The sequence below is a fragment of the Haliotis cracherodii genome, unplaced genomic scaffold (assembly GCF_022045235.1).
Source record: "Haliotis cracherodii isolate W230 unplaced genomic scaffold, xgHalCrac1.p SCAF_11, whole genome shotgun sequence".
NCBI lineage: Eukaryota > Metazoa > Mollusca > Gastropoda > Lepetellida > Haliotidae > Haliotis > Haliotis cracherodii.
The window spans coordinates 37,334,950-37,362,367 of record NW_027266266.1 but is presented as its reverse complement, the minus strand read 5'-3'; the positions used below and the strand labels follow the sequence as shown (position 1 = coordinate 37,362,367).

Here is a 27,418-nt window from a genome sequence, read left to right as displayed (position 1 = left end):
CCAAATATTCCAGTGTCAGGATGGCAAGACATCTTTGTTGGGATTGTGTAAATTTGTTGGTTTACACGAATAGATGGTGACAGAGTGACCAAATTTTTTTAACTGGGTGGATTTACAAACACAGCAATATACCCACCAATAGAGAGAGATGTCAGGTCACATTTCCATATATGTGGCATACAGACCAGAGGGTCTCAATCACAATGTGCAACAGAAAATCAAAGGCATCTGAACACATCAGAAATAGTTTACCTAGTAACACTTTTCAGGGAAATATAATGACCTATATTTATTGAAAGCCACTTGTGAACTTCAATGTAACTGTTTAACAACAACATAATGCTGCATGAAGGCTATTGCTGTAACATCAGTCTCCACATTCAAGATGTCTACAGTAATACCTCGGTGTGCCTCGTCCTGGTGCTGATGCCGTGACTGAATTGGGTGGTGTCTTGTGCCGGGGTGTGCTTACTGACGTCAGTACCGTTGGCTGTGTGGGCCCCTTCTGCGTCGTGGGGTTGCTGTCGAGGGCAGGTAGCTGCAGTGTCATGATGGGCACTGGTACAGTGATGCGGGTTGCTATGTCATCATAGATCGATCAGCATATCGTCCACGCACTTGGTCTTGTCGTACCATTGTCAGTAACCGTCCCCCGATGCAATGTACCCTTGTGGGGCTGAAAGGTACCGGTAGCGCCCCCATGGAGTGATGAAGGTCGTCTTGTGGCGGTCGTCCTCGTGTAGTGGAACACTGTGGTAACCATTCCATGTGTCGAACACTGTCTTGCACTTCTTGTCTTGCCTGGTGGAACGGGGATTGGGTGTTGTGGGTTTCGTGGAACGCATGCTTTTTCAAGGCCTGGAAGTCAATGGTGTGCCGCGTCTTGCAGTTCTGTTTCGTGCAGATTACCATGCGGTGACACCATGTCACCGGCGTACTGACAGGTACTTCCTCCAACACGCCGAGACGAACGTCCTGGTCGAAGCCTGCTTTTACCTCGTCTTGCCAGTGTACCGTTTGACTGCCGCAAGTTGTTTACTTATAAATAAAAACAGAACATTTCTTCAAACACTTTACTTGAGAGAACCAGCATGAAATGACAATAACTAAACAAGTATTGAACAGGTTGAAACACAGGCGTGTTTAAAAGTATATCTGGTTTCTGTTCTGATTGCGCATGTGCACTGGTACAAGGGACTGTCTATTATACAGCGGCGCTGTATAGTACAACTGTCATAATTCAAAATCAAAACAATAACAAACATGTTCCTCAATGACATGTACTTTCAGTAATGTAACAAGATGAGAGTTACGTCCCCTGAATCTAGCTAATGCGGTCACGTGATGTGTTTAATCTACGTTCATGTAAGAGTCACTGTGGCCTGGCTGCTTGCTGAGTGTGTATCTTCATTCCCTGCCAATACCTGGCCCAGCTGGTATTGTCCTGGCGCTATTGATGTTCATGTGATATTGCTGACATTAGCATAAATGTCCATTCAGTCAGTGTTTATTTATTCAGGGTCAAGAGGTCAGGCCAAGGCCAGTGCGACCTCTGATGACCCTCCAGTGAGGCAAGTGTGGAACGAGGGATGGCAGCACATCAGGAACTCGGACATCATCGCTGTGCCAGACAAGTGGGAGTTTCCTTGGGTAAATCCACTTGTACTGGCTAATGTGATTGTCAAGGTGATATTAGTTCAAAGTTCAAGGACATTCCATAAGATAAGATGACTGGTGAACCGTACTTAATCAATCACGATTGGAAGTGTGTAGTGTTGAATGATATGATTTTGAAAATAGTTGTCCAACCAAACACCTCCCGTGTGTGGAAGAAGTCATGTGCTAGGTTAGTGATAAGAAAGATGGACACTGTAGGAATCAGGTCATGAGGGTGAATGAGTCCAGAGTATTTATCACTCTAGAATGGCGATGAATACCATATATAAACGCATCTTCCAGAGGCAAGGGCATTAACTGACTATAAAAGTCCACTTTCCAGCCTTGCCGGACTAGGCTGGAATTCCGTAGTTACATTTTGCCTGGCCAAACGAGTCTATGTATAGTCCAATCAAAATCACGTAACGAATTAAACATCCGGTTTGTAAACAACATGGATTTCAACGTGCAGATTTCAGTCTACTGCAGGATTTTCAAAGCAGGTGTACCTCCAGCTCGGCGGCAACCGACATTTTGCTAATCACTTCATATTTTTAATCAAGGTGCTCACATGATTTGATGCACTTTGCTAGGTATAACATGTTTTATCACAATATGGATCTTGATTATAAATCAGATCATCTTGACTAGGCACCGCCATTTTGTTTGAAGCAAATGCAAGTGATATGAAAGGTTGAATCTGGTTGGTCAATAGGAAGGACATTAAAGGGACAAAACTCATGATAGCCGCTTGTGGAGCTACGATCGAGCCTGGAAATTCCAGTCTAGTTCTGCAAGGGTGGAAACTGGATGTTTATAGTCAGTTAATGCCCTTGCCTCAGGAAGATGACATCAACAAGGATGGTAAAATCCCTCACTCAGATCATCATATTATTCTTCCCCCCAAATATTAGCATCTTCATCATACTCCTCATCTTCCAGTATGCCCCATGGGACCTGGCGTTCCACATGATCCCCTACATCCGTGTCGACATTGACTTCTGTAAACATCAGCTGGAGCTGTTCCTCACAGACAGATACATGAAGAGTGATGGGCAGGTGGGTGTTACAGACAGATGTGTGATGGGCAGGTGGGTGTTACAAACAGATGTGTGATGGGCAGGTGGGTGTTACAAACAGATGTGTGATGGTGAGGTAGGTGTTACAGACAGAAGTGTGATGGGCAGGTGGGTGTTACAAACAGATGTGTGATGGGCAGGTGGGTGTTACAAACAGATGTGTGATGGGCAGGTGGGTGTTACAAACAGATGTGTGATGGGCAGGTGGGTGTTACAGACAGATGTGCGATGGTGAGGTAGGTGTTACAGATGTGTGATGGTGAGGTAGGTGTTACAGACAGATGTGTGATGGCCAGGTAGGTGTTACAGACAGATGTGTGATGGTCAGGTGGGTGTTACAGACAGAAGTGTGATGGGCAGGTGGGTGTTACAAACAGATGTGTGATGGGCAGGTGGGTGTTACAAACAGATGTGTGATGGTGAGGTAGGTGTTACAGACAGATGTGTGATGGTGAGGTAGGTGTTACAGACAGATGTGCGATGGTGAGGTTGGTGTTACAGATGTGTGATGGTGAGGTAGGTGTTACAGACAGATGTGTGATGGCCAGGTAGGTGTTACAGACAGATGTGTGATGGTGAGGTAGTTGTTACAGATGTGTGATGGTGAGGTAGGTGTTACAGACAGATGTGTGATGGCCAGGTAGGTGTTACAGACAGATGTGTGATGGTGAGGTAGGTGTTACAGACAGATGTGTGATGGTGAGGTAGGTGTTACAGACAGAAGTGTGATGGGCAGGTAGGTGTTACAAACAGATGTGTGATGGTCAGGTAGGTGTTACAGACAGATTTGTGATGGTGAGGTAGGTGTTACAGACAGATGTGCGATGGTGAGGTTGGTGTTACAGATGTGTGATGGTGAGGTAGGTGTTACAGACAGATGTGTGATGGCCAGGTAGGTGTTACAGACAGTTGTGTGATGGTGAGGTAGGTGTTACAGATGGGTGATGGTGAGGTAGGTGTTACAGACAGATGTGTGATGGTGAGGTAGGTGTTACAGATGTGTGATGGTGAGGTAGGTGTTACAGCTGTGTGATGGTGAGGTAGGTGTTACAGACAGATGTGTGATGGCCAGGTAGGTGTTACAGACAGATGTGTGATGGCCAGGTAGGTGTTACAGACAGCTGTGTGATGGTCAGGTAGGTGTTACAGACAGATGTGTGATGGTCAGGTAGGTGTTACAGACAGATGTGTGATGGTCAGGTAGGTGCTACAGACAGAAGTGTGATGGGCAGGTAGGTGTTACAAACAGATGTGTGATGGTCAGGTAGGTGTTACAGACAGATTTGTGATGGTGAGGTAGGTGTTACAGACAGATGTGCGATGGTGAGGTTGGTGTTACAGATGTGTGATGGTGAGGTAGGTGTTACAGACAGATGTGTGATGGCCAGGTAGGTGTTACAGACAGATGTGTGATGGTGAGGTAGGTGTTACAGATGTGTGATGGTGAGGTAGGTGTTACAGACAGATGTGTGATGGTGAGGTAGGTGTTACAGATGTGTGATGGTGAGGTAGGTGTTACAGATGTGTGATGGTGAGGTAGGTGTTACAGACAGATGTGTGATGGCCAGGTAGGTGTTACAGACAGATGTGTGATGGCCAGGTAGGTGTTACAGACAGCTGTGTGATGGTCAGGTAGGTGTTACAGACAGATGTGTGATGGTCAGGTAGGTGCTACAGACAGAAGTGTGATGGGCAGGTAGGTGTTACAAACAGATGTGTGATGGTCAGGTAGGTGTTACAGACAGATTTGTGATGGTGAGGTAGGTGTTACAGACAGATGTGCGATGGTGAGGTTGGTGTTACAGATGTGTGATGGTGAGGTAGGTGTTACAGACAGATGTGTGATGGCCAGGTAGGTGTTACAGACAGATGTGTGATGGTGAGGTAGGTGTTACAGATGTGTGATGGTGAGGTAGGTGTTACAGACAGATGTGTGATGGTGAGGTAGGTGTTACAGATGTGTGATGGTGAGGTAGGTGTTACAGATGTGTGATGGTGAGGTAGGTGTTACAGACAGATGTGTGATGGCCAGGTAGGTGTTACAGACAGATGTGTGATGGCCAGGTAGGTGTTACAGACAGCTGTGTGATGGTCAGGTAGGTGTTACAGACAGATGTGTGATGGTCAGGTAGGTGTTACAGACAGATGTGTGATGGTCAGGTAGGTGTTACAGACAGATGTGTGATGGCGAGGAAGCTGTTACAGATGTGTGATGGTGAGGTAGGTGTTACAGACAGATGTGTGATGGTTTGGTCAGTATGATGGTTACAAATATCAGTCACTGGTATATGTGGATAGAAAAATTGATACATGAAGGAGAAGGAGTTTTCAAATTGAGATTGTTTTGCCTATGCAATTACAAAGTGCATAGTCAGATATTCGAACCATAAAGCAATTTTGTTTAAGACTAGCAATTCCTCGAGGACCGGTTAGTAGTTGGAGATGTTGGTGGTATGCAGTCACTTTGTCTCTGTTGATGATATGTCATACGTTTCTGTGTGTTTAGTTTCCAGGCTGTGAGTTTAACCTCAGTGACCCCAACCCTCCCCTGCATGCATGGGCGTGTCTAGGTGTGCACAGAGCCGATGACAGTAACGACATGGACTTCCTGACCCGCTGCTACCCTCCCCTCATCAGAAACTTTGAATGGTAGGTACAGGTGTGGTGTTTCACATCAGCATCACAATTTTCACGACATTTCTCAGAAAACTTTTTGGGTAATATGGAGAATAACCTACTCGCAACTACAAATTAGGGATTATTACTCTCTTGCAAAGTAATGTCCTCGCCAAGGCTTAATTCACTCGTGACAGATCATCTGTAATTCCTTGTTGCTCATAGGCTATTCTGTAAGGATATGGTCATATGTATTGTTTCTACAAGTTTATAACCAGTATGTGACAACTTTGTGGGGAGTTCACCTACAGAAACAGGATCAGGATATGCGACTGTTGATGAAGGCCTCCTCTCTAGAGATGCTCGTTCTCCTGCAGGTGGGTGGGCCGTCTCAGCCCTGACAGCCTCTACACCGGCGGCGGCTTCCTGGGCTTGGACAACATCAGCGTGATTGACAGGTCCAACATACCCCGTGGGTACACGCTGACACAGGTAAGGGGGTTGCAGGATATTGTTTCAGGGAGACACTTGAGTTACAGGGAGACACTTGGGTTACAGGGAGACACTTGAGTTACAGGGAGACACTTGGGTTACAGGGAGACACTTGAGTTACAGGGAGACACTTGGGTTACAGGGAGATACTTGGGTTACAGGGAGATACTTGAGTTACAGGAAGACACTTGAGTTACAGGGAGATACTTGAGTTACAGGGAGATACTTGGGTTACAGGGAGACACTTGAGTTACAGGGAGATACTTGGGTTACAGGGAGATACTTGGGTTACAGGGAGATACTTGAGTTACAGGGAGATACTTGAGTTACAGGGAGACACTTGAGTTACAGGGAGACACTTGAGTTACAGGGAGATACTTGAGTTACAGGGAGATACTTGAGTTACAGGGAGATACTTGGGTTACAGGGAGACACTTGAGTTACAGGGAGACACTTGGGTTACAGGGAGATACTTGGGTTACAGGGAGATACTTGAGTTACAGGGAGATACTTGGGTTACAGGGAGATACTTGAGTTACAGGGAGACACTTGAGTTACAGGAAGACACTTGAGTTACAGGGAGATACTTGAGTTACAGGGAGATACTTGGGTTACAGGGAGACACTTGAGTTACAGGGAGATACTTGAGTTACAGGGAGACACTTGAGTTACAGGGAGATACTTGAGTTACAGGGAGACACTTGAGTTACAGGGAGATACTTGAGTTACAGGGAGATACTTGAGTTACAGGGAGACACTTGGGTTACAGGGAGACACTTGGGTTACAGGGAGACACTTGAGTTACAGGGAGACACTTGAGTTACAGGGAGACACTTGAGTTACATGGAGACACTTGAGTTACATGGAGACACTTGAGTTACAGGGAGACACTTGAGTTACAGGGAGACACTTGGGTTACAGGGAGACACTTTGGTTACAGGGAGATACTTGGGTTACAGGGAGACACTTGAGTTACAGGGAGATACTTGAGTTACAGGGAGACACTTGAGTTACAGGGAGACACTTGAGTTACAGGGAGACACTTGAGTTACAGGGTGATACTTGAGTTACAGGGAGACACTTGAGTTACAGGGAGATACTTGAGTTACAGGGACATACTTGAGTTACAGGGACATACTTGAGTTACAGGGAGATACTTCAGTTACAGGGAGATACTTGAGTTACAGGGACATACTTGAGTTACAGGGAGATACTTGGGTTACAGGGAGACACTTGAGTTACATGGAGACACTTGAGTTACAGGGAGACACTTGAGTTACAGGGAGACACTTGAGTTACAGGGAGATACTTGAGTTACAGGGAGATACTTGAGTTACAGGGAGACACTTGAGTTACAGGGAGACACTTGAGTTACAGGGAGATACTTGAGTTACATGGACATACTTGAGTTACATGGAGACACTTGAGTTACATGGAGACACTTGAGTTACATGGAGACACTTGAGTTACAGGGACATACTTGAGTTACAGGGAGACACTTGAGTTACAGGGAGACACTTGGGTTACAGGGAGACACTTGAGTTACAGGGAGACACTTTGGTTACAGGGAGATACTTGAGTTACAGGGAGACACTTGACTTACAGTTACAGGGAGACACTTGACTTACAGGGAGATACTTGAGTTACAGGGAGACACTTGGGTTACAGGGAGACACTTGAGTTACAGGGAGACACTTGAGTTACAGGGAGATACTTGAGTTACAGGGAGACACTTGGGTTACAGGGCGACACTTGGGTTACAGGGAGACACTTGAGTTACAGGGAGACACTTGAGTTACAGGGAGATACTTGAGTTACAGGGAGACACTTGAGTTACATGGAGACACTTGAGTTACATGGAGACACTTGAGTTACAGGGAGACACTTGGGTTACAGGGAGACACTTGGGTTACAGGGAGACACTTTGGTTACAGGGAGATACTTGGGTTACAGGGAGACACTTGAGTTACAGGGAGATACTTGAGTTACAGGGAGACACTTGAGTTACAGGGAGACACTTGAGTTACAGGGAGATACTTGAGTTACAGGGACATACTTGAGTTATGGGGAGACACTTCAGTTACATGGAGATATTGCAGTTACAGGGCATCAAGTGAGTTACAGGAAAATTCAGGAAGTTATTATTTGTAAAATCATCAGAATTGTCTTTATTGAACCAAACTTTACAGAACTGATGCTGGTATATGACAATAGAACATTGGAATCAAACAGGGATCTATAGTGTTATGAGTGAACACTTTACCTGCAGAACTACCAACAATAGCTAGGAGGTTCTAGCAGTCAGTGTTGCAGCATCTGGTACTGATCAGGGCGTACAGCCATACTTCTAGTATATCAACATTATAATGCATTAGAAATATCATGGATGTTTGGAAAACTGAATTGGTCAAATCACAAAAGAATAATACTATCACAAGTTTGAACAAAACAACACTGTTCATGGAGATGCATCACCTATGACCGACATGTCAAAACATGTGAAGACATGACACCTTTCTGGATAAAAACATCTTTCTTGTTTGTAATGATGTTTCAGGGTGACCCCTTTATCAGCGGAACTCCGTAAGATTTATTTAAAAAATAAATGACAAGTGCAGCCCCAAATGGTTTATTCTCCCTGCACTTTTATTGTACGATATAACCACAAGTTGTTTATTTCTTGGATGAGATATCAACATTATGTACAGCCTCTTTCAGGATGATGATAAAATGTACAAACTTTAAAAATATTTACCCATATTTAAATAATAATGACTCCCTCATAAAAATCCGACCTTGGCAATGTTGGACAAGTCCATTTTATGCATAGAGGGGTATTTCCTGCAAATTCTCACAATCCTCATGTTGAGTACAGTACCTTTTCTCCCTATACCCATTGTCATACCTTTCCCACTTTTGGGTTTATCACATTTATCTGAATTGCCCGGCTACCTGTATGGGGAACAACTGACTAGACTCTCCCCTCTAAAAAAAAGGTTGTCCGATATACAACATCAAGTCATACATATATGCTGATATGTTTAGACAGGGCAAGGTTAATGTACAAAGATAACAGTATGAAGTTATATCCCGTTAATGCCATTGGCTTCCTCATTATGTTGTTATCTAACTTCAAAATGCCCATGAAAGACCATCTTCACGAGGCAAGATTGTTAACTGACTTTAAAAGTCCAGTTTCCACCCTTGCCGAACTATGCTGGAATTCCTAGGCTCGATTGTAGCGCCCCAGTGGATATTATGAGTTATGTCCCTTCTATGCCTCTCTTATGGACCAATCAGATTCCGCCTCTCGTATCACTTGCATTTGCTTCAAACAAAATGGTGGTGCTCTGTCAATATGATTTGATAATCAAGATCTTAGGTGTGATAAAACAGGTCGTACATCGCGAAGTGCCTCAAATCATATGAGCACCTCGATTAAAAACATGAAAAGATTTGGCAAATATCTGTTGACAAAGAGTTGTTGGTGCACATGCTTTGCAAATCCCAAAATTTGCATGAAGGTTACAAACCGGATTTCGATTTCGTTGCGAGATTTTGATTGGACTATGCATAGACTCGTTAGTCCAGCCAAAATGTAACTCCATAATACCAGCCTAGTTTGGCAAGAGTGGAAACTAGACTTTTATAGTCAGTTAACTCTCTTGCCTCAGGAAGATGATGAAAGACAACATACAACATACATGTGAGTGTGCAATGTTATAAGAAGCACCAGTAAAATCCCTGACACGTTGGCCCACAACTGACATACCGGTAGGCTTTGTTTGTTGTTTAATGCTGCACTCAGCAATATTCCAGCTATATGACGGCAGTCTGTAAGTAATCGAGTCTGGACCAGACAATCGAGTGATTAACATCATAACCATCGATCCACGCTATTGGGATACGATGACATGCATCAACCAAGTCACCAAGCCTGACCACCCAATCTGTTAGTCACCTCTTACAACTAGCATAGTTACCTTTTACGGCAAGCATGGGATGCTGAAAACCAATTCTACCAGGGATCTTTACGGGTGTTACATCGAAACGCTTTACCATGTGCTTGCTTTCACTGACCTCAAAACTTTCATTCACAAGATGTGTGACAATGTATTCCAGCTTTTACTGGAACTAGAAATGTAGTTCAAAAACAAAAATTGTAGTAGTTGATTTTATCTCATCAGTGCCGTAGCCAGCCGGGGGGGCAGGGAGGGCAGGGAGGGCAGTTGCCCCCCTAGACTTTTTATAGAAAACAGTTTTATTTGAATCAAGTAGGGGACAAGTGATACTTGTACAAATATTTGCCCCCCCTGTCAAAAAAGGTTAACTACGGCTTTGCTCATAACATGTCCTGTTGTTTGTCTTTGGTCATATTGGTGAAAATGTTGTAACACCTCTGGTCCAATGTTAGTAACTATGGTGTAGTGGATGGACTGTCTCCCCAGTCAGTGCTTGATCCGCTGGCTGGGTCATACCAAAAGATGTTAATAGATGGTACTTGTTGCTACCCTGCCTGGCCTTTGGCATTAAGGGGATGAAACGAGGATTTGTTTGCTCGGAGTCTGCATATAAAGTCTGAGTAGGGTATGCATGATAAACTGTGGCATGGTATCTCTATGTCAGCACTATAAAATCAGGATTAGTCCAAACTGTACAAAAGCTCGCACACGTACACACACGCTAAACAAAAAAACAGACTCACACAAAACAAACAAACACACGCACAAGGAAACACCTTGTGTAGATGAGTGGTTTCTCTGAGTGTTTGTTGTTTCTCAGGCAGATGGGTCGGCATGGGTGGCACTTGCCGCTCTCAACATGGCCGAAATATCTCTGCACATGGGCATCACTGAACCTAGCTGTCTCCTCCAATCAAAACACTTCTTAGATGTCTTCCTACACATTGCAGTACAGATGAATCGCAGCTTCAACAATGGAGGTAACAGTCTCATGATAAGAAGTCTTTGTTGTAGCTCCACACTGTGTATAGTTTGTGAGTATATAGATACTACACAGACAGATTTAATTATACTGGTTGATTGTTAGTTGTTTAATGAGGTAGCAGCAATATTTCAGCGGTATGATGGCAAGTGTAGAAGGACATGGAGCATCACTGCAGGCAGCGTCCACGACACAAGTGGACAGTTGGGGTCAAGGGACTTCTTCACTAACACAATCTTGTGAAAGGAAATGAAGCCTTGAGCTGAGCAGATGACTCTGATGAGATGACTGGTTGTATGACTAGATGACTCTGATAGGACTAGATGAGTATATGACTAGATGACTCTGATAGGACTAGATGAGTATATGACTAGATGACTCTGAGCTAACTAGATGAGTATATGACTAGATGACTCTGATATGACTAGATGAGTATATGACTAGATGACTCTGATAGGACTAGATGAGTATATGACTAGATGACTGAGCTAACTAGATGAGTATATGACTAGATGACTCTGATATGACTAGATGAGTATATGACCAGATGACTCTGATAGGACTAGATGAGTATATGACTAGATGACTCTGAGATAACTAGATGGGTATATGACTAGATGACTGATAGGACTAGATGACTGATAGGACTAGATAAGTATATGACTGGATGACTGTGAGATAACTAGATAAGTATATGACTGGATGACTCTGAGATAACTAGATGAGTATATGACTAGATGGGTATATGACTAGATGACTCGGATATGACTAGATGAGTATATTACTGGATGACTGTGAGATAACTAGATAAGTACATGATTGGATGACTCTGAGATAACAAGATGAGTATATGACTAGATGACGCCGATATGATTAGATAAGTATATGACTGGTTGACTCGGAGATAACTAGATGAGTATATGACTAGATGACATTTGGATAACTAGATGAGTATATGACTAGATGATTTTTAGATAACTAGATGAATATATGACTGAGATAAATAGATGGGTGTATGACTAGATGACTCTGATATGACTAGATGACTCTGATATGACTAGATGAGTATATGACTGGTTGACTCGGAGATAACTAGATGAGTATATGACTAGATGACTCTAAGATAACTAGATGAGTATATGACTAGATGACCTTTAGATAATTAGATGAGTATATGACTAGGTAACTGAGATAACTAGATAAGTATATGACTGGATGACTCTGAGATAACTAGATAAGTATATGACTAGATGACTCTGATAAGTGTAGCTGCTTGTGCTAATGCGGACTTATGCCAGTTTATAGTGCAAGCTCACCAAGATACCATACCACAGTTTAACATGGATACCGCACTCAGACTGAAAACTCTGCTCACACATGAAGTGAATGTCCAGTACAGCAACCTGCTGTCATCCCATACCATTCATTATCCTGGAATTAATTTGGTGACACATTAATTTCATGATTTACAGTACCTTGACTTCCACCCAATGACCACATATTATTCCAGGCCTATGGCATCCAGGAGACAGGTTCTACTACGATGTCCTGCACCGCGGGGCAGAGCCGATCCCTGTACGGCTGAAGTCATTAGTGGGCCTGGTACCGCTGTTTGCTGCTGCAGTCATTGATGTCCCTGCCGCTGCTGCAGCTGTCACAGAGAGGCTGGAGACATGTAGCAGCAAGGAGAAGGAGCATGTGAGACACCCAAACTAGTACTTCCATCTCAATTGCGTGGATCGATGCTCATGATGTCAATCACTGGATTGTCTGGTCAAGACTCGATTATTTTACAGACCGACGTCATATAGCTGGAATATTGCTGAGTATGGCGTTAAACAACAAACAAACAGAAAGGGAGGATAATTATTTATATACACATGAAGAAGGGGTAAAGCATCCTTACCATATATTTCCATATGGAATACTTGTTTTTAATATCCTATCCTTTATCATTTTATGACAGTACAAAATACCATACTCATATTGAAATACAGAAACGGAAATGGACAATGTCAGGACAGTGATTTGACTATCCTTTATAGTGCTTAGTCAGCTTATTGAATCATGCTCTATAAGTATCAACAAACAAACAAAACATGAAACAAAGGTGAACTTTTTCTTCTTCAAGATTTCCATTTCGCACACAAATCTTCCGTCCACATTTGGAGTGTTTGGATGCTTGATATAAAATATCCCAGAAAGCATATTCGTTTTAATATTCCATTTTTTTAGTATTACCCATTTGCCTGCCTGATCCAACTTGTAGGCAACGCATCAAGTTTTGTACATGTCTGTTGCAGGTACACAAGATGGAGGACAACAGGTACTACCTGTCCCTCGTCCCCAAGTCTCGGCTGCTGCACATCCTTACAAGCTGTCTGTGATCCTCACATGTTTCTCTCTCCGTTTGGTGTCCGCTCGTTAGCAAAGGTATGTTATAATATATCTCCCCTTCAAAACCTCAGTTGTACCAGAGACCATATAATAGAGGGACGGCCCTCTAGCCTATGCGCGAAACCATCAGTGCTACGGCTTGTACTGCGCAGCCTGTCCGGAAGCGAGCAGAAACGCGTTCACTGCAGTCATCGTTGTCGCCTTTTTTTCCCATGCAAAAAATATATTTCACAATACATATTTACACTCATGTATTTCTTAACATTGTTAACATTACAACTGAGATTTGTTGGTGCCCTAAAGCATGTCGTTGTCACTGTATTTGATGGCTGTGATCACGCTTTGTCTTTGTCCGAGAGAACAAAATGGCGCACATGTAAAATCGGCAAAAGGGCAGATTTTGATTTTCAATAATGACCTCTAATTCGCAATGAAAGTCCTTGGTTACCTAAGTGTATAAGAAGGAGATATGTTAAAAATTGGCTTGGTGCCATTAACAAATTTAGTGTGGATGCGAAATTTCAGAATTTGACTCCAGAAATGGGACTAAATCTGAATTTTCCCGAAATAATTACACCCCAGCTCTTAATTTTCGCATGCTTTCAGACGAATGTGTTCCTATTATCGGTCCTGAATTAAAAAGTTTTACATTCATCACGATTTCCCCTTTGGCTTGGTACCAAAGTTATTAAGGTACGATCCGTAGTTGTTTTTTTTTTATTTTTGGCGCAAGGCCATATTTTACGTCACATATTTTAAGTAAATTACCATATAGCAGACGACATAACATGAATTTTTCCTGTGATTATCAACCACATATATCGTTTGAAACATTCTACAATGTGACTTATAGTGTATGATATTAGAATTGTTTTTGTAAGACGCATATTTTTTTACCATTGATTTCGCCATTTCTTCGTAAGTTTAACTTTGTTTCAGTTAGGCTTCTATCACATATCGCTCATATACTACATACTACAATACTACATATTTGTTATCTTCTGTAGATTTTGTCTGTATTAATCATGACTACATTTAATCAATTATTTATTTTATGCCGTGTAAATATTGATTATGAAGAAGGATTATATCGGCAGTCGTCGGGAAAGAAGTTCGAGACAACAAGGTCGAAGGTGTCATTCAGTAAAATAAAAAGATGGTCTATTGTCCTTTTCTATGAAAAATACATTTACATATGTCAGAGTTTGTGATGTTTTGTTTTGTTTTAATAGTAATAGTTGCATGCCTCGTTCAAGGTTAGAGTTTAAAGTTTGTTTTTCATTGATCAGATATAAATAGAAAACTATGATGAAACAATTTTGAAAAATACAAACGTTACAACAGTTTACGATATACTAGTATATATCTGGTACTATGCTTGTTGAAGCTATATTGTTACCTGAAATACCTAATTATTTGTATGCTGAAATATCAAACTAATCGGGTAATATTAAATAACGATTGTAAAATTACAATCGTCCTCTTTGCTTTGGAATTTAACAGTAGCCTCCCTTTGAAAAAAACCCAATAAGGTTTGATTCCTTCGAAGCACATTGTCGGATGCATCGAAAATTCATTGAACAACGCTCGTAGTTTAATGTGTATTTTTAATTCATTGGAACTATTAGCATTACAAAATAGTAGCGAATTTACATGAAAAAAACCCATTAATATGGCGTCATTTGTTTCTGGCTAATAGTAAAGCATTTACACCAGGCGGTTATCATACATTTTTGCAAGTAAATCTAGTCTGGACTTATTATAAGATATGAAGTTAATCTGGAGATATATTTTGTGAACATCGGGAATATGGTGATATGTTACAAGTGTCTTCCTTGCTTCTGGATGAGTTTTATTTACACTTCCTGAGTTCCTGTGCAATTTACCGGATCGTAGTTTTCTGTGGCGTTCGTAGTAGATTTGGTATATTTGTTTATATATAATAGTTAACAATTGCAGCATAAAATGAGGGATTATTAACTGATTGTTAAAACAAATAGAATACATTATAAAATACTTTTGATATCGGAACGCCCTCGAAAACTTACGGTTGTGGACAGACGTCATATTTTCATTTCCTATCTTTTTCTTTGAGTGTAACCTTTTGGGAGGTATTTACCAACGGCTTGGTAGTGGTAACATCACTGTCATTCTATTTAGACCAAGATTCATCCGAAACCAACCCCTGATCGAAGAATGGGAATTCTTCAAGTGGCATATCTAGGTCCAAGACGAAATCATCCCAGTGAATGTTGTCATCCATGGCTGTGGCGAATGTAAATTGAAATAAATGTCCCGGAAGACACACATGTTCAGCAAACAATTTGCAGCCAATTTACATGTGCTAATGTGAGATATCATAAAAAATCTTTGTAATCCGCTAAGAGACGTCCATTTATTCGATTTTCGCTGGTCGTAGTCGGAGAAATCTCGGCTAAGGGAATTAACTCTTACCCCGGATATTATGTAATATTGTTTACGTGGTACCAGAATGGTCAGTCGTGAATGTCTGCGCATCTATTGCGCATCTGCAGCGGTACAGGGAGGTTGACAGCAGGGTGTCGGGGTGTATCAGTTACATGCCAGACCGTAGCGCTGATGGTTTATGATAAACTGTTGGTGAGGGCCGTCCCTCTATTATATGGTCTCTGGTTGTACACATGGAGAATCTAACCTGAGTGTCTAGTCATTTTTACATCAAACATATCAACAGGAGTCTAATACTAATGTAAAACTCTGAGGCTTGCCGGGCAGTTTAAACTTTTAGCAACATTTGAGGTGTTGATATATTTGATGTCAAATGATGTTCCCCCTATCAGCCACTTTCCCCCTGTCAGTCACGTTCCCCCTATCATCCACGTTCCCCCTATCTTCCATGTTCCCCCTATCATCAACATTCCCCCTATCAGCCACTTTCCCCCTGTCAGTCACGTTCCCCCTATCTTCCATGTTCCCCCTATCATCCACTTTCCCCCTGTCAGCCACGTTCCCCCTATCATCCACGTTCCCCCTATCTTCCATGTTCCCCCTATCATCAACATTCCCCCTATCAGCCACTTTCCCCCTGTCAGTCACGTTCCCCCTATCTTCCATGTTCCCCCTATCATCCACTTTCCCCCTGTCAGCCACGTTCCCCCATCATCCACGTTCACAATACATGATGACAGTTCAGTGACTGATCCTTTGTTTGTGGACAGATGTATGACAGAGAGCCCTACAGCCTTGTGCTGGAGCCTGACATCTACAGTGTCCGATATACACCAGGGGAGTCGGACTCAAGCATGTTTGGTGGAAACAGCAACTGGAGGGGTCCGGTCTGGCTGTGCAGTGAGTGGTGATGGTTGTTACAGTCAGATATACACCAGGGGAGTCGGACTCACGCATGTTTGGTGGAAACAGCAACTGGAGGGGTCCGGTCTGGCTGTGCAGTGAGTGGTGATGTTGATGGTTGTTACAGTCAGATATACACCAGGGGTGTCGGACTCACCCATGTTTGGTGGAAACAGCAACTGGAGGGGTCCGGTCTGGCTGTGCAGTGAGTGGTGATGTTGATGGTTGTTACAGTCAGATATACACCAGGGGTGTCGGACTCACCCATGTTTGGTGGGAACAGCAACTGGAGGGGTCCGGTCTGGCTGTGCAGTGAGTTGTGATGGTTGTTACACTCAGAGGGAGTCATCACCAGGGAGGCTGGTGTAGTGATAAAGCATTACAGCATCTTATACTCTGCAGAAGAACTTAGGGATCATAAACATGTTGGATTTTGGGGTTGTGATGACTCAGCACACAATTTTATGAAAATATCCTCAAAATATTCATGACCCTAACTTCTTTTGTTCAGTGTAAAATGATACGACGCTGTCACTACACAACATATGATATGCGCATCTTAACATGATTTGAAGTGGCCTCTATATATCATGTTACAGAATCATGTTTCATGTGGTGATTCATTACCATCTTTTCAACATTAAAATTAAGTCTTTGAATGACATTGAGAAGTGATACATATAAGGAAGAGAATTTATGGATGTCAACCACAAGCAGATGTTTTGTTTGTCGTTTAATGCCGCACTCAGCAATATTCCAGCTATATGACGGCGGTAGGTAAATAATCCAGTCTAGACCAGACGATCCAGTGATTGACATCATGAGCATCAATCCACACAATTGAGATACGATGACGTGCATCAGCTAAGTCAGCGAGCCTCACCACCCTATCCCGTTAGTCATCTCTTATGACAAAGCATAGTCGCTTCTATGGCAAGCGTGGGTTAATGCTATGAGGCACAGAGTGAACATATATATGTATACATGTAACAACAATAAAAGTAATAAGATAACAAAGGAGGAAACTGAAAAAGGGAAGCCAACAGTTAATTAGCACTGAAAGGTGATTAGCTATGGACCAATTTAAGTCCCAGGACATAAATTATCACTGATTGTTAATAGGCAATGGGAAAACAGGAGGCAGGGGGTAACATTGAAATTGTTCCCGGAGGTCGACATCACAATATTGTTGTGTAAATATATATGTGTAAGCATCTAGTATCTGTTTACCAGTGAACTATCTGATGGTGGACAGTCTGGACACTGCCAGTGAGGTGTACGGCAACACCTTCAGGCTAGAGCACCCCACCGGCTCCGGACACATGGCATCACTCGCGGACGTTGCTGTGGATGTTGCTGAACGTGTAGTAGCTCTGTTCCTCCCTGACGCTGATGGTGTGAGGCCTGTTCATGGTGGGTGGTTAAACATTGTAGCAACCTTACACACAGTTATGCTATTGTGCTTGTTGAGTGAGAATTTCTATTGGGCCTGGCTACACATACATTTTAAGGACCAACCATTTCATTTTCAGGGGGGTGACTGGGACTAGATTTTTTATGAATCATAAAATGTTCCACAAAACACTGGAAAAAATATCTTTTTATCAGGTTTTACACAAAAAAGAGACTGCCTCCATGGTCTAGTGGTGGAGTGTCCACCTGGAGAGAAGAAGGTCAACCTGCATAACCTGAAAAAATTTGTGCTGTCAAAAAACTATTTTTTTCCAAAACATAATATATTTTGAAGCAGTGAGTAAAAGAATTTCCCTGTATCCAATAAAAATACAAACGCCCCAGGCGCCATCCTTCACATTCAGCAAAATGGTCTTACAAGAAGTGTGGGGAGCTACTGACTGCCTCCTCACTGTCTGTCCACAGCCAGCTACAACGACTACTACACACAGCCAGGCTGGAGGCACCTGATCCTTTTCTACGAGTTCTTCCATGCCGAGTCTGGCCGAGGCTGCGGAGCCAGGTGAGAGGTTACAGCATTGTTACACACTGTAACCATGTGAGATAACATTGTTACACACTGTAGCCAGGTGAGATAGTATTGATACACACTGTAGCCACGTGAGATAGCATTGTTACACACTGTAGCCACGTGAGATAGCATTGTTACACACTGTAGCCACGTGGGATAGCATTGTTACACACTGTAGCCACGTGGGATAGCATTGTTACACACTGTAGACAGGTGGGATAGCATTGTTACACACTGTAGCCACGTGGGATAGCATTGTTACACACTGTAGCCATGTGAGATAGCATTGTTACACACTGTAGCCACGTGGGATAGCATTGTTACACACTGTAGCCACGTGGGATAGCATTGTTACACACTGTGTATGAGTTGTTTTTGTCCTCATTATTTTACAACCTCACTTACTTTTGTTTCTGCTTGGTGTGTTGCAGCCATCAGACAGGCTGGACAGCGCTTGTGCTGGAGTTCCTCTTCAGGAAACATGGCTGTAGATGACCAACTTGAAAATTAAAACAAATCTATCAAGATCTCCAGCAGACCGGAAGAATGGAGACAAAATCAAAACATTATCCCATTGGCTGGACCAGCAGACAGGAAGAATTGAGACAAGTCAACACATCATCCCATTGGCTGGACCAGCAGACAGGAAGAATTGAGACAAGTCAACACATCATCTCATTGGCTGGACAAGCAGACAGGAAGAATGGAGACAAGTCAACACATCATCCAATTGGCTGGACCAGCAGACAGGAAGAATGGAGACAAGTCAATTTACACATCATCCCATTGGCTGGACCAGGAGACAAGTCAACACATTATCCAATTGGCTGGACCAGCAGACAGGAAGAATGGAGACAAGTCAACACATTATCCAATTGGCTGGACCAGCAGACAGGAAGAATGGAGACAAGTTAACACATAGTAGACGTTGTATAACCCTTGCAGTTAACAGAAAGTTCACTTGTTTCATAGAAATGGTATCTAACGAGAATGTGTGTAGTATTCTCCATGATTCTTGTACTTGTAGTTTGGGTACGGTAATCATTCTAGCTAGATTGATAATTATCATTAAAATGAAGTTAGCAGAAAAACAAGGCAATGTTTTAACAATTTAGGCCGAATTTGCTAGGATGACCAAATTGCACAAGTCTAGCTGACAGGCTGGCAGTTATGTTTACATTTGGCTTAAAAAAAATAAAAGAATTGGTTCTCAGGCAATGACTTTTGAAAATATAGTGTGGGCGGTGTTTTAATATTATTTTATTTTGCTTGTTCAAACTAGTAACAGCATGCTATATTGGATCGCATTGTTTTAAGTATTAGGATTTTTAAATTTTGTTTGAAAATGGAAATAAAAGCGAAACGTGCGGCAGACTTATGATAATGCACGCGGTGCTTGAGAACCAAGACTATTATTTCTTTTAGCCTTAAGTTCCTTATTTTACTTTTGTTGAATGTCATTTTTGCCATTAACCAAGTCATGCCTGTGAATGCAGTGAGAACGTCTGTTACTGCTATTTCTTCTGTTACATTTCTTGTTTTCCCTTGTACAAGTGAGCCAGCCTATTTGGTGCAACATCACTTTAAACAGTAATTCAGTTAGATCATTGTGTGAAATCTTCAATTGGGAGGAAAGTCTAAAATGATTCAAAACTTGATGTTTACCACTTTGGTGAAACCCATGAGGACAGGTTTGGTTGTGACAAACCTAGAAACATGGTGAATCTGGGATTTGAACCCACAGGCATGGGTTTCATCATCCTTGACTACTCATCAATGTGCGGTGTGTTAATGAGTGAGTGAGTGAGTTGGGTTTAATGCTGCTTTTAACAGTATTCCAGTTATATCGCGGCGTGTCAGCTTAATGTGGGAGGAAAGCCCGAAGTGATGCAGGTTTCAGACTTTAACCACTTTGGTGAAACCAACGCGCACGGGTATGGTGCTGATAAACCTAGAAACATAATCAGGGCTATTCGGGATTCCAACCCACAATCATAGGTTTCTGGCGTGCCCACTGTGTAGTAGTGACGTGTCTACTTTAAGTCAGGTATTGAAATGATGCTGTGTACAACTCTTGGTTGTCTCTTAAGCCCACCTCCCTGCATGGTGAGGTGAGGTGAAATGGGGTTTAACGTCACGTCCAAGATTATTGCACTTACATAGCGACTTGCACGTACGTGTGTGTGTTTGTGTGGCTGCTTGTACTAGTCCGGAATGATGCCGATTAATAGTGCTAGCTCACTGAGATACCATGCCGCAGTTTGACATGAATATCCGACTCAGACACAGTATAGTGACTCCGAGCCGACCAGTCCTTGTTTTAGCCCCTTAATGCTGAGCACCAGACAGGGTAACAACAAGTACCATCTTTTAACGTCTTTTGCTATGACGCGGCCGGGGATCGAACCCCGAACCTTCCGCTCTCCGGGCGGACGCTCTACCACTAGACCACGGAGGCGGTCCCTCCCTGCATGGATTGTATTTGGACCCTACCATTGCCTCATACTGAAGCAGTGTGTACAGCAGATGGCTGCGAGACCGTGACCGTGAGAAGTACTGGTGTGTGTATGTGAGCTGTCCCTGAAACCAGGCTGCAGCTTGATTCCTTGGTTACAAGTAGTGCCTGCACCCCAAGTGCTCTAAATATTCATGGATGATGGAGGAACACAGCTTCTTCAAGATCTGTCGGTGAGCAACTGGTATCAAACGTGCGATGGAATTCAAGGTCCTGGATTAGCTACTCCATGGTGATGACCTAGGGTCAGATTATGACAGACTACTTCCCTTCGTGTAATCTATGACTAGCCCAAGGATCCACAACTTGCCCAAAGGATCCAGAGACTGGATCCACGACTGGCCCCCTGAATTTTATGACTGGTCCAAAGACTTATGAATGGCTAGCCCAAAGGATCCATGACTAGTCCCAAGGATCCACCTCTAGCCCCAAGGATCCACCTCTAGCCCATTCCTCAGGTGTTTGAAACCTTCCAATACATCTCACTGATGTCAAGAAAGACAGACAAACGTGAATGACATTATTATTTTATAATATTTAATTGTACAGAGCTGAAATCTGTATCACAAGAAAACGACATGACTTCTTCCTCTCTCCATCCCAGCTGGCAACAGACGACAGGAACAACAGACATTTACCCTTGTAGCAGAGCTACCACTCACCAAACAGTCAACAAAAACCCTACAGTTTCCAAACTGTTTCCAAACAAATTTCATGACAGAAAAAGAGCTTTACTTTGTGCATTGTATTGAGAAATTATGTCTTCTGTTAATATGAAAACAAATGAATGTCCTCATGTCAGCTTGAATATTTATGTGAAGAATTGAGATTATCATACCTCCATGTCATTATGATGAGATCTGATTGGTCCACATGATCTTGAAAAAATACTATGTATCCCGACTTGGAGGGAAATAAATTTCTGAGTGGGAGAATAAACCCCTTCTAAATAATCGAGTCTGGACCAGACATTCTGGTGATTGACAACATGAGCATCGATTCACGCAATTGGGATACCATGACATGCATGAACCAAGTCAGCGAGCCTGACCACCCAATCCCGTTAGTCGTCTCTTACGACATGCATAGTCGCCTTTGGGTTGCTGAAGACCTAGTCGACCCCAGATCTTCATGGGCCTAAATGAGCATGTGTTCTCACTGAACTAATGCTGGTTTGATAGTGCTCCCCCATGAGATGCCATGCTGCAGATTAACATGGATACCCCACTCGGTCACATTATACTGACTCCGAGCCTACCAGTTGGGTTTTATCCTGTTAATGTCAAGCATCAGTTAGCCAGATTAGTAATTTCGCAAAAGGCGTAAATATTACTTTTTGAAAAAAGATACAGAATCAAAATATGAATCAATACATGGGTGGGTGTTCTTTGTGTATCATGTAATTTTGCAATGCATAAATACATCAGTGAATCCTGACACCCCTCACAGATCCCTACACATCTTATAAGTTAGGGAAAGTTGGAATACATTGCAAAAATATTGAAATTTCTAGAAATGTTCCTCTTCCAGATGTGGAGGAGAGTACAGCAAAATATGGCTTCCATTTATTTCTCCAATAACTGCATTAATATTCCAGCTGACATGAGGACATCCTTCAATAGCATATAAAAATATATGGACTGAAATATCAATAAAATATTATGAATATTATTATCTTTGTTTTAATTATGACTTGCAGGAACACAAATGCTTTGCTGAAATCTTGAAACAAATACAATATAAATGATACCATGTCTTGTTTATGTTCAATATTCAGTTGAACAACTGCCACCAGACACGCATTGACTGGCAGACATGCAATAAATAAACCAGAGCAGTTGAGTCTAAAGCCTTTCATTCCATCAGTGTGAAATTACCACTCATGAAGAAACAAAAGGTCTACAAAAATCAAATGAGGTAGACATTAAAAGCTTAAACAAAACGTTACCATCCAGGTCCATTATTGAACCATTCAGAATAATTATACTATAAATTTCATTATGATTACCCGATTATTGCATTGAAAAGGCAACATAAATATTCACATTCATAAATTATGCATGTAAACAGGCATTTTAAGAGTAAAGTAAACTACTGTCGCTTCACAATTAGTGTTCAAATTTCATCGCATCATGAACATGATTATGGTATTCTGTGAAGACTGAAAATCAGATAACGTCTCCGATTCTGAACTGAAAACAGAAGAAACTGTGAGACCTCATGTGGCCCATCGTAACATAAAATGTCCTATTTCTGACTTCGAAATAGTACAAATTTAATTATTGAAATGCAGTTGCCATCTGGTTCCCATGTTGCAAATATTCCGCCTAATACGTTTATAACAAATGATATATTTGGGATAACACTTTCTAACAATCTAACCCACTCAGCCATCGAGGCCTTGGGAGCCGTACCAATTTACACATGTCAGAGGGGTACACAAAATATGTGATCTAGACTACCAGTTGTCGGACTTTCATTTTTGTGGAAGCCTCGGTGGCTGAGTGGGTTAGATCGCTGACTTTGTGTGCTGGCGATTAGGTGCCTCACTCTGGCAATGTGGGTTCGAATCCCGGACGGGACTCAACCCAAATCAGTACGAGAATCTGTACTTTAACTCAGAGGGTGTCATCCCAAATATAACATTTGTTACATTTGACAACTTTCTAAATGGCATTGTTGTTCATAATACTTTTATCTTGTTGTGTTTCTTGTTTTGAGGTGCTATGTTTTGCAAACAGCCCCCTTGTGTCTTTTGTTTGTTGTTTAATGCCACACTCGGCAATATTCCAGGCTTATGACGGTGCTCTGTAAATATTCAAGCATGGACCATACAATCCTGTGATTGACATCATGAGCATCAATCCATGCAATTGGGATACGATGACATGCATCAACCAAACCTGAGCCTGCCCATCCATTCAGTCGCATCTTACAACAAGCATAGGTTGCTGGGGACCTTTATTCTAATCCGGTATACCCACTGGTATAGCAGACCACAAACACTGATGTGTCACTGACAACACATAGACTCACATTGTGTAATCAGTGCTCACGAAACAATTGTTACAATAAACTCAAAGAGTGCACTGTGAAATGGAGTACATACAGACACATCATTCCATGAATGCTGACAACAAAGAAATTATATCATGGCATGTCAGTTTAATGTGGGTGGAAAGCCTGATGTGATGCAGGTCATGGAAATTGACCTCTACGGTGAAACCCACGAGCACAGGTATGGTGCTGACAAAACTAGAAAAATAATCGGGGCGAACCGCGGCGCCTTAGATGCCTTGGCCACCCATGCCTCCCTTCTTGTGAGTAAGAGGGATGCCACTTTTAGCAATATCCCAGTAGTGACACAAGAAATGGGCTTCAAACGTTATACACATGTGAGGCATTGAACCCGGACCTTTGGCATGACAAAACCAACTAAACCTCTGGGCTACATAACCATCAATGTTTTCTATGAAATCATAAAACCCAATATGAGCGCCCCTTCAACATGTTAAATACCATCTCAAAATGCCCAATAGTGACTGGTGTGTCGGCAAGACTGGCACAGATAGGAGGTACATCGAACCAAGATCAAGAATATACAGAGTTTGGTGAAAACCATTAGCATGGGTATGGTGCAGACAAACCTAGAAACATAATCAACGTGAAATGGGATTCGAACCCATGATCATAGGATTCTGGTGTGCCCAAGGGACACAACTCTGCACAACGAATTGCAGCACGAGAAAACTGGGCCACCCTTGCCCCTGTCCAGTAAGAGATTCCCATTCGTCTTTTTAAGATCGAATTAAGACAGCTACAGTTGTTTTGTGTGGTTGTCCACATCACTGTAGACCAATCTCATTAAAATCAGATCTATGTTCTCGCTGCCGCTAAACAAAGATATGAGGACATCCCATTACGGGTCTCGTCATGACGACCTTTCGGGAACTTTGACCGACGACTGAAATGACATCAGCCAATTAGAAAGCAGCTTGCTCGAGCTTGACAGCACCCATTTCAACCTAGCGAATTCCATTTCTGTCTACGCTTGAAAAACATTGACACAGTTCTCGATTAATATTTTGAAAACTGAACATTTGAGAGTGTATGGCAGTGCTTCCTACATTCTGTGCAACGCATCCTCCATTCAGCGGAACCGAGAGACAGACGAAAATTTTTAGGTAATCAGTCGTACTGTCGTTTAGAATACCCTGTGTTAACGTTTTCGAGGTTGCAGGATTAGAAAATGTCTCTTTCATGATCTGGTACGCGACGCTTTGATTCGTCAGATGAAAGGTAGTTCTGAAGTGACCCGTAATGGGATCTGATTTTAATGAGATTAACTGTAGACAGACATAAGTTTCTCAAATCCTAACCTGTACCTGAGTTCCTGATTTTGACCATAATAAGCGAGAGAATCAATATATATATTTTTTTCCTCAGTAACAAATAAATCAAAATGCATCCATATACTTCCCTGGTCAGGTACCAGTATCCTTTAAACCCGACCTTGTGTTTGAGTAACAGTCCGATCCCTGGTGTCTACAGTTCATCACTGCATCTACTTAGTGTATAGTCAATGCTTGGTTTGTCTCTCACCCAGTCAGACACTGTGTGGCCTTGGTGACACAACATACACAACACTACACCCTAGCTTCGCTCCCATTACAAATCCACATGTATTCCTGAATACTCAACATTCAAAGACATCATCTCAATGCAAAACCCTTGTCTGGCTGTTCAGAAAAAGGTAATAAAAATATTTCAGATCTATGAACCAGGACTTTAATTATCTTGAATTGGCCGAAGTGCACTAAATATATTTCAAGGAAGATCCTAGTCTTCAAGGCTTCCTAGCTCTCAATTTAATAATTACATTAGCCATTCTGCTATTCCTTAATGCTTAACTTTCACTGAAGAATGAAGATGAGATTCAAAACAAGAATAATTGTACTGATATATCCTCGCCCATTTTAAATTAATCATAAAATTTCATTCAAATATTTATCATTAGTGAGGTAGAATGTATTTGTGTGTTTTTTAATAACATTTTGGAACAAGCCATATTGCCAAGAATGAATGAGACGTCAGCTGTTTAACTAAGGTAGACTAGTTCAACATTTGATTTTCTCGTCAAGTCCTATTCCGCAGTTTTTCAAACTGAAAATTATAATTAGGACTAAGATTTATGTTCTTTAAAAGCATCACCTTGGAAACCATATACTTCTCATTCACAACAAAAACAAGTGCTTCTGCTCCGTCAATAACAATTCATCTGCTAATCACAAATTTGATTAATATATCACATAAACGCACAGGTCAAAGCCTTGTCTGGGGAAATACAATGACATCAAGGTGAACACAACAGCAACATTGGTGATTAGGACAAGACATGGGGAACGGTTGTGTCGTTCTTTATCCAATCAATGTAATCCTGCTTGCGGTGATGTCTCACAAATCTCAGGAAGGCCCACATGTAACAATATAGCTGAAATCGCATCCACTATTTGTTTACGTGAGGTTGTGTAGGGGCTGACCATTCAGTATTCTGGGAGTACGGGCAGAGGTGCCTGGAATTTCGTTGCTTCGAAACATACACTTTCTTGGTCCAGAACAGATGATTTTTTTTATCTTTAACACAATTATTTTTTCAGTACATTCAAACATTTTTTGTAAAACCTGATGCCACATTATTTTTGTCCATTATTATCAGGAACACATTTATTTGTGAAAATATCCCAGTCTGGTAACACCCCCCACATAGAATAGCAAATGGTCTGACCCGTAGTTCAGCTTAATGGCCCTTCACATAGCAAGAGAACGTTGCAACTTTGCAGGTTCGCAAATCCAATATCATACACTGTCATAAATTGAGAGAAAAACATCAGAACTTTCACAAACCCCAAAGCCATTACATTTCACAGACAAATGTAACATCATGCTTCTGTTTATCTGTTTTCTCAATAACAATTCTGAGCCCTGTGACCTAGTAAATGCGATCTCGTAAAATACACCAACAAATGATCCAATCACTGCATAGGGGGCAGTGCTGACACTGACCATGTGACTGAGGTAATGAGGTAACCATGGTAACAAACATAAACAATAACAACAATTCCCTGTAACATGTAATGAGTGTCCACTGTTCTACACGCCATTCTCAGGGTCGTACTTTTCTTTCTCGCCGAGAGGGATTGTGATGAAAGCACCTGGAAAAAGATATCCTGAATGATTAATAGATCGTTACTTCAGACATCAATCAATGGCAACCTGCTTTGGCATGGGAGGTGTGTCAGTACATTCATGTCCTGAGAAGTGCAGGCCAGCCGCAAATGGCCAAACCATGCCAGACCTTTTCCCATTACCACATGACCACCATATGCCATAATAAGCACCCTGGTG

The 27,418-nt window shown here is 42.1% G+C and overlaps 1 protein-coding gene and 1 pseudogene across 1 annotated transcript in view; one reads left to right on the top strand and one right to left on the bottom strand.

The window, feature by feature from the left end:
- LOC139456459 (uncharacterized) overlaps positions 1–19,262 on the top strand; it is a 30,858-nt pseudogene extending 11,596 nt beyond the window's left edge.
- A 3,068-nt stretch (positions 19,263–22,330) lies between these two features.
- LOC139456458 (E3 ubiquitin-protein ligase ZNRF3-like) overlaps positions 22,331–27,418 on the bottom strand; it is a 77,168-nt gene continuing 72,080 nt past the window's right edge. Inside the window, exon 9 of the mRNA XM_071238184.1 lies at positions 22,331–27,225. Coding sequence (XP_071094285.1) covers positions 27,164–27,225 — 62 coding nt within the window. The 3' untranslated portion in view covers positions 22,331–27,163. The remainder of the gene's footprint in view (positions 27,226–27,418) is intronic.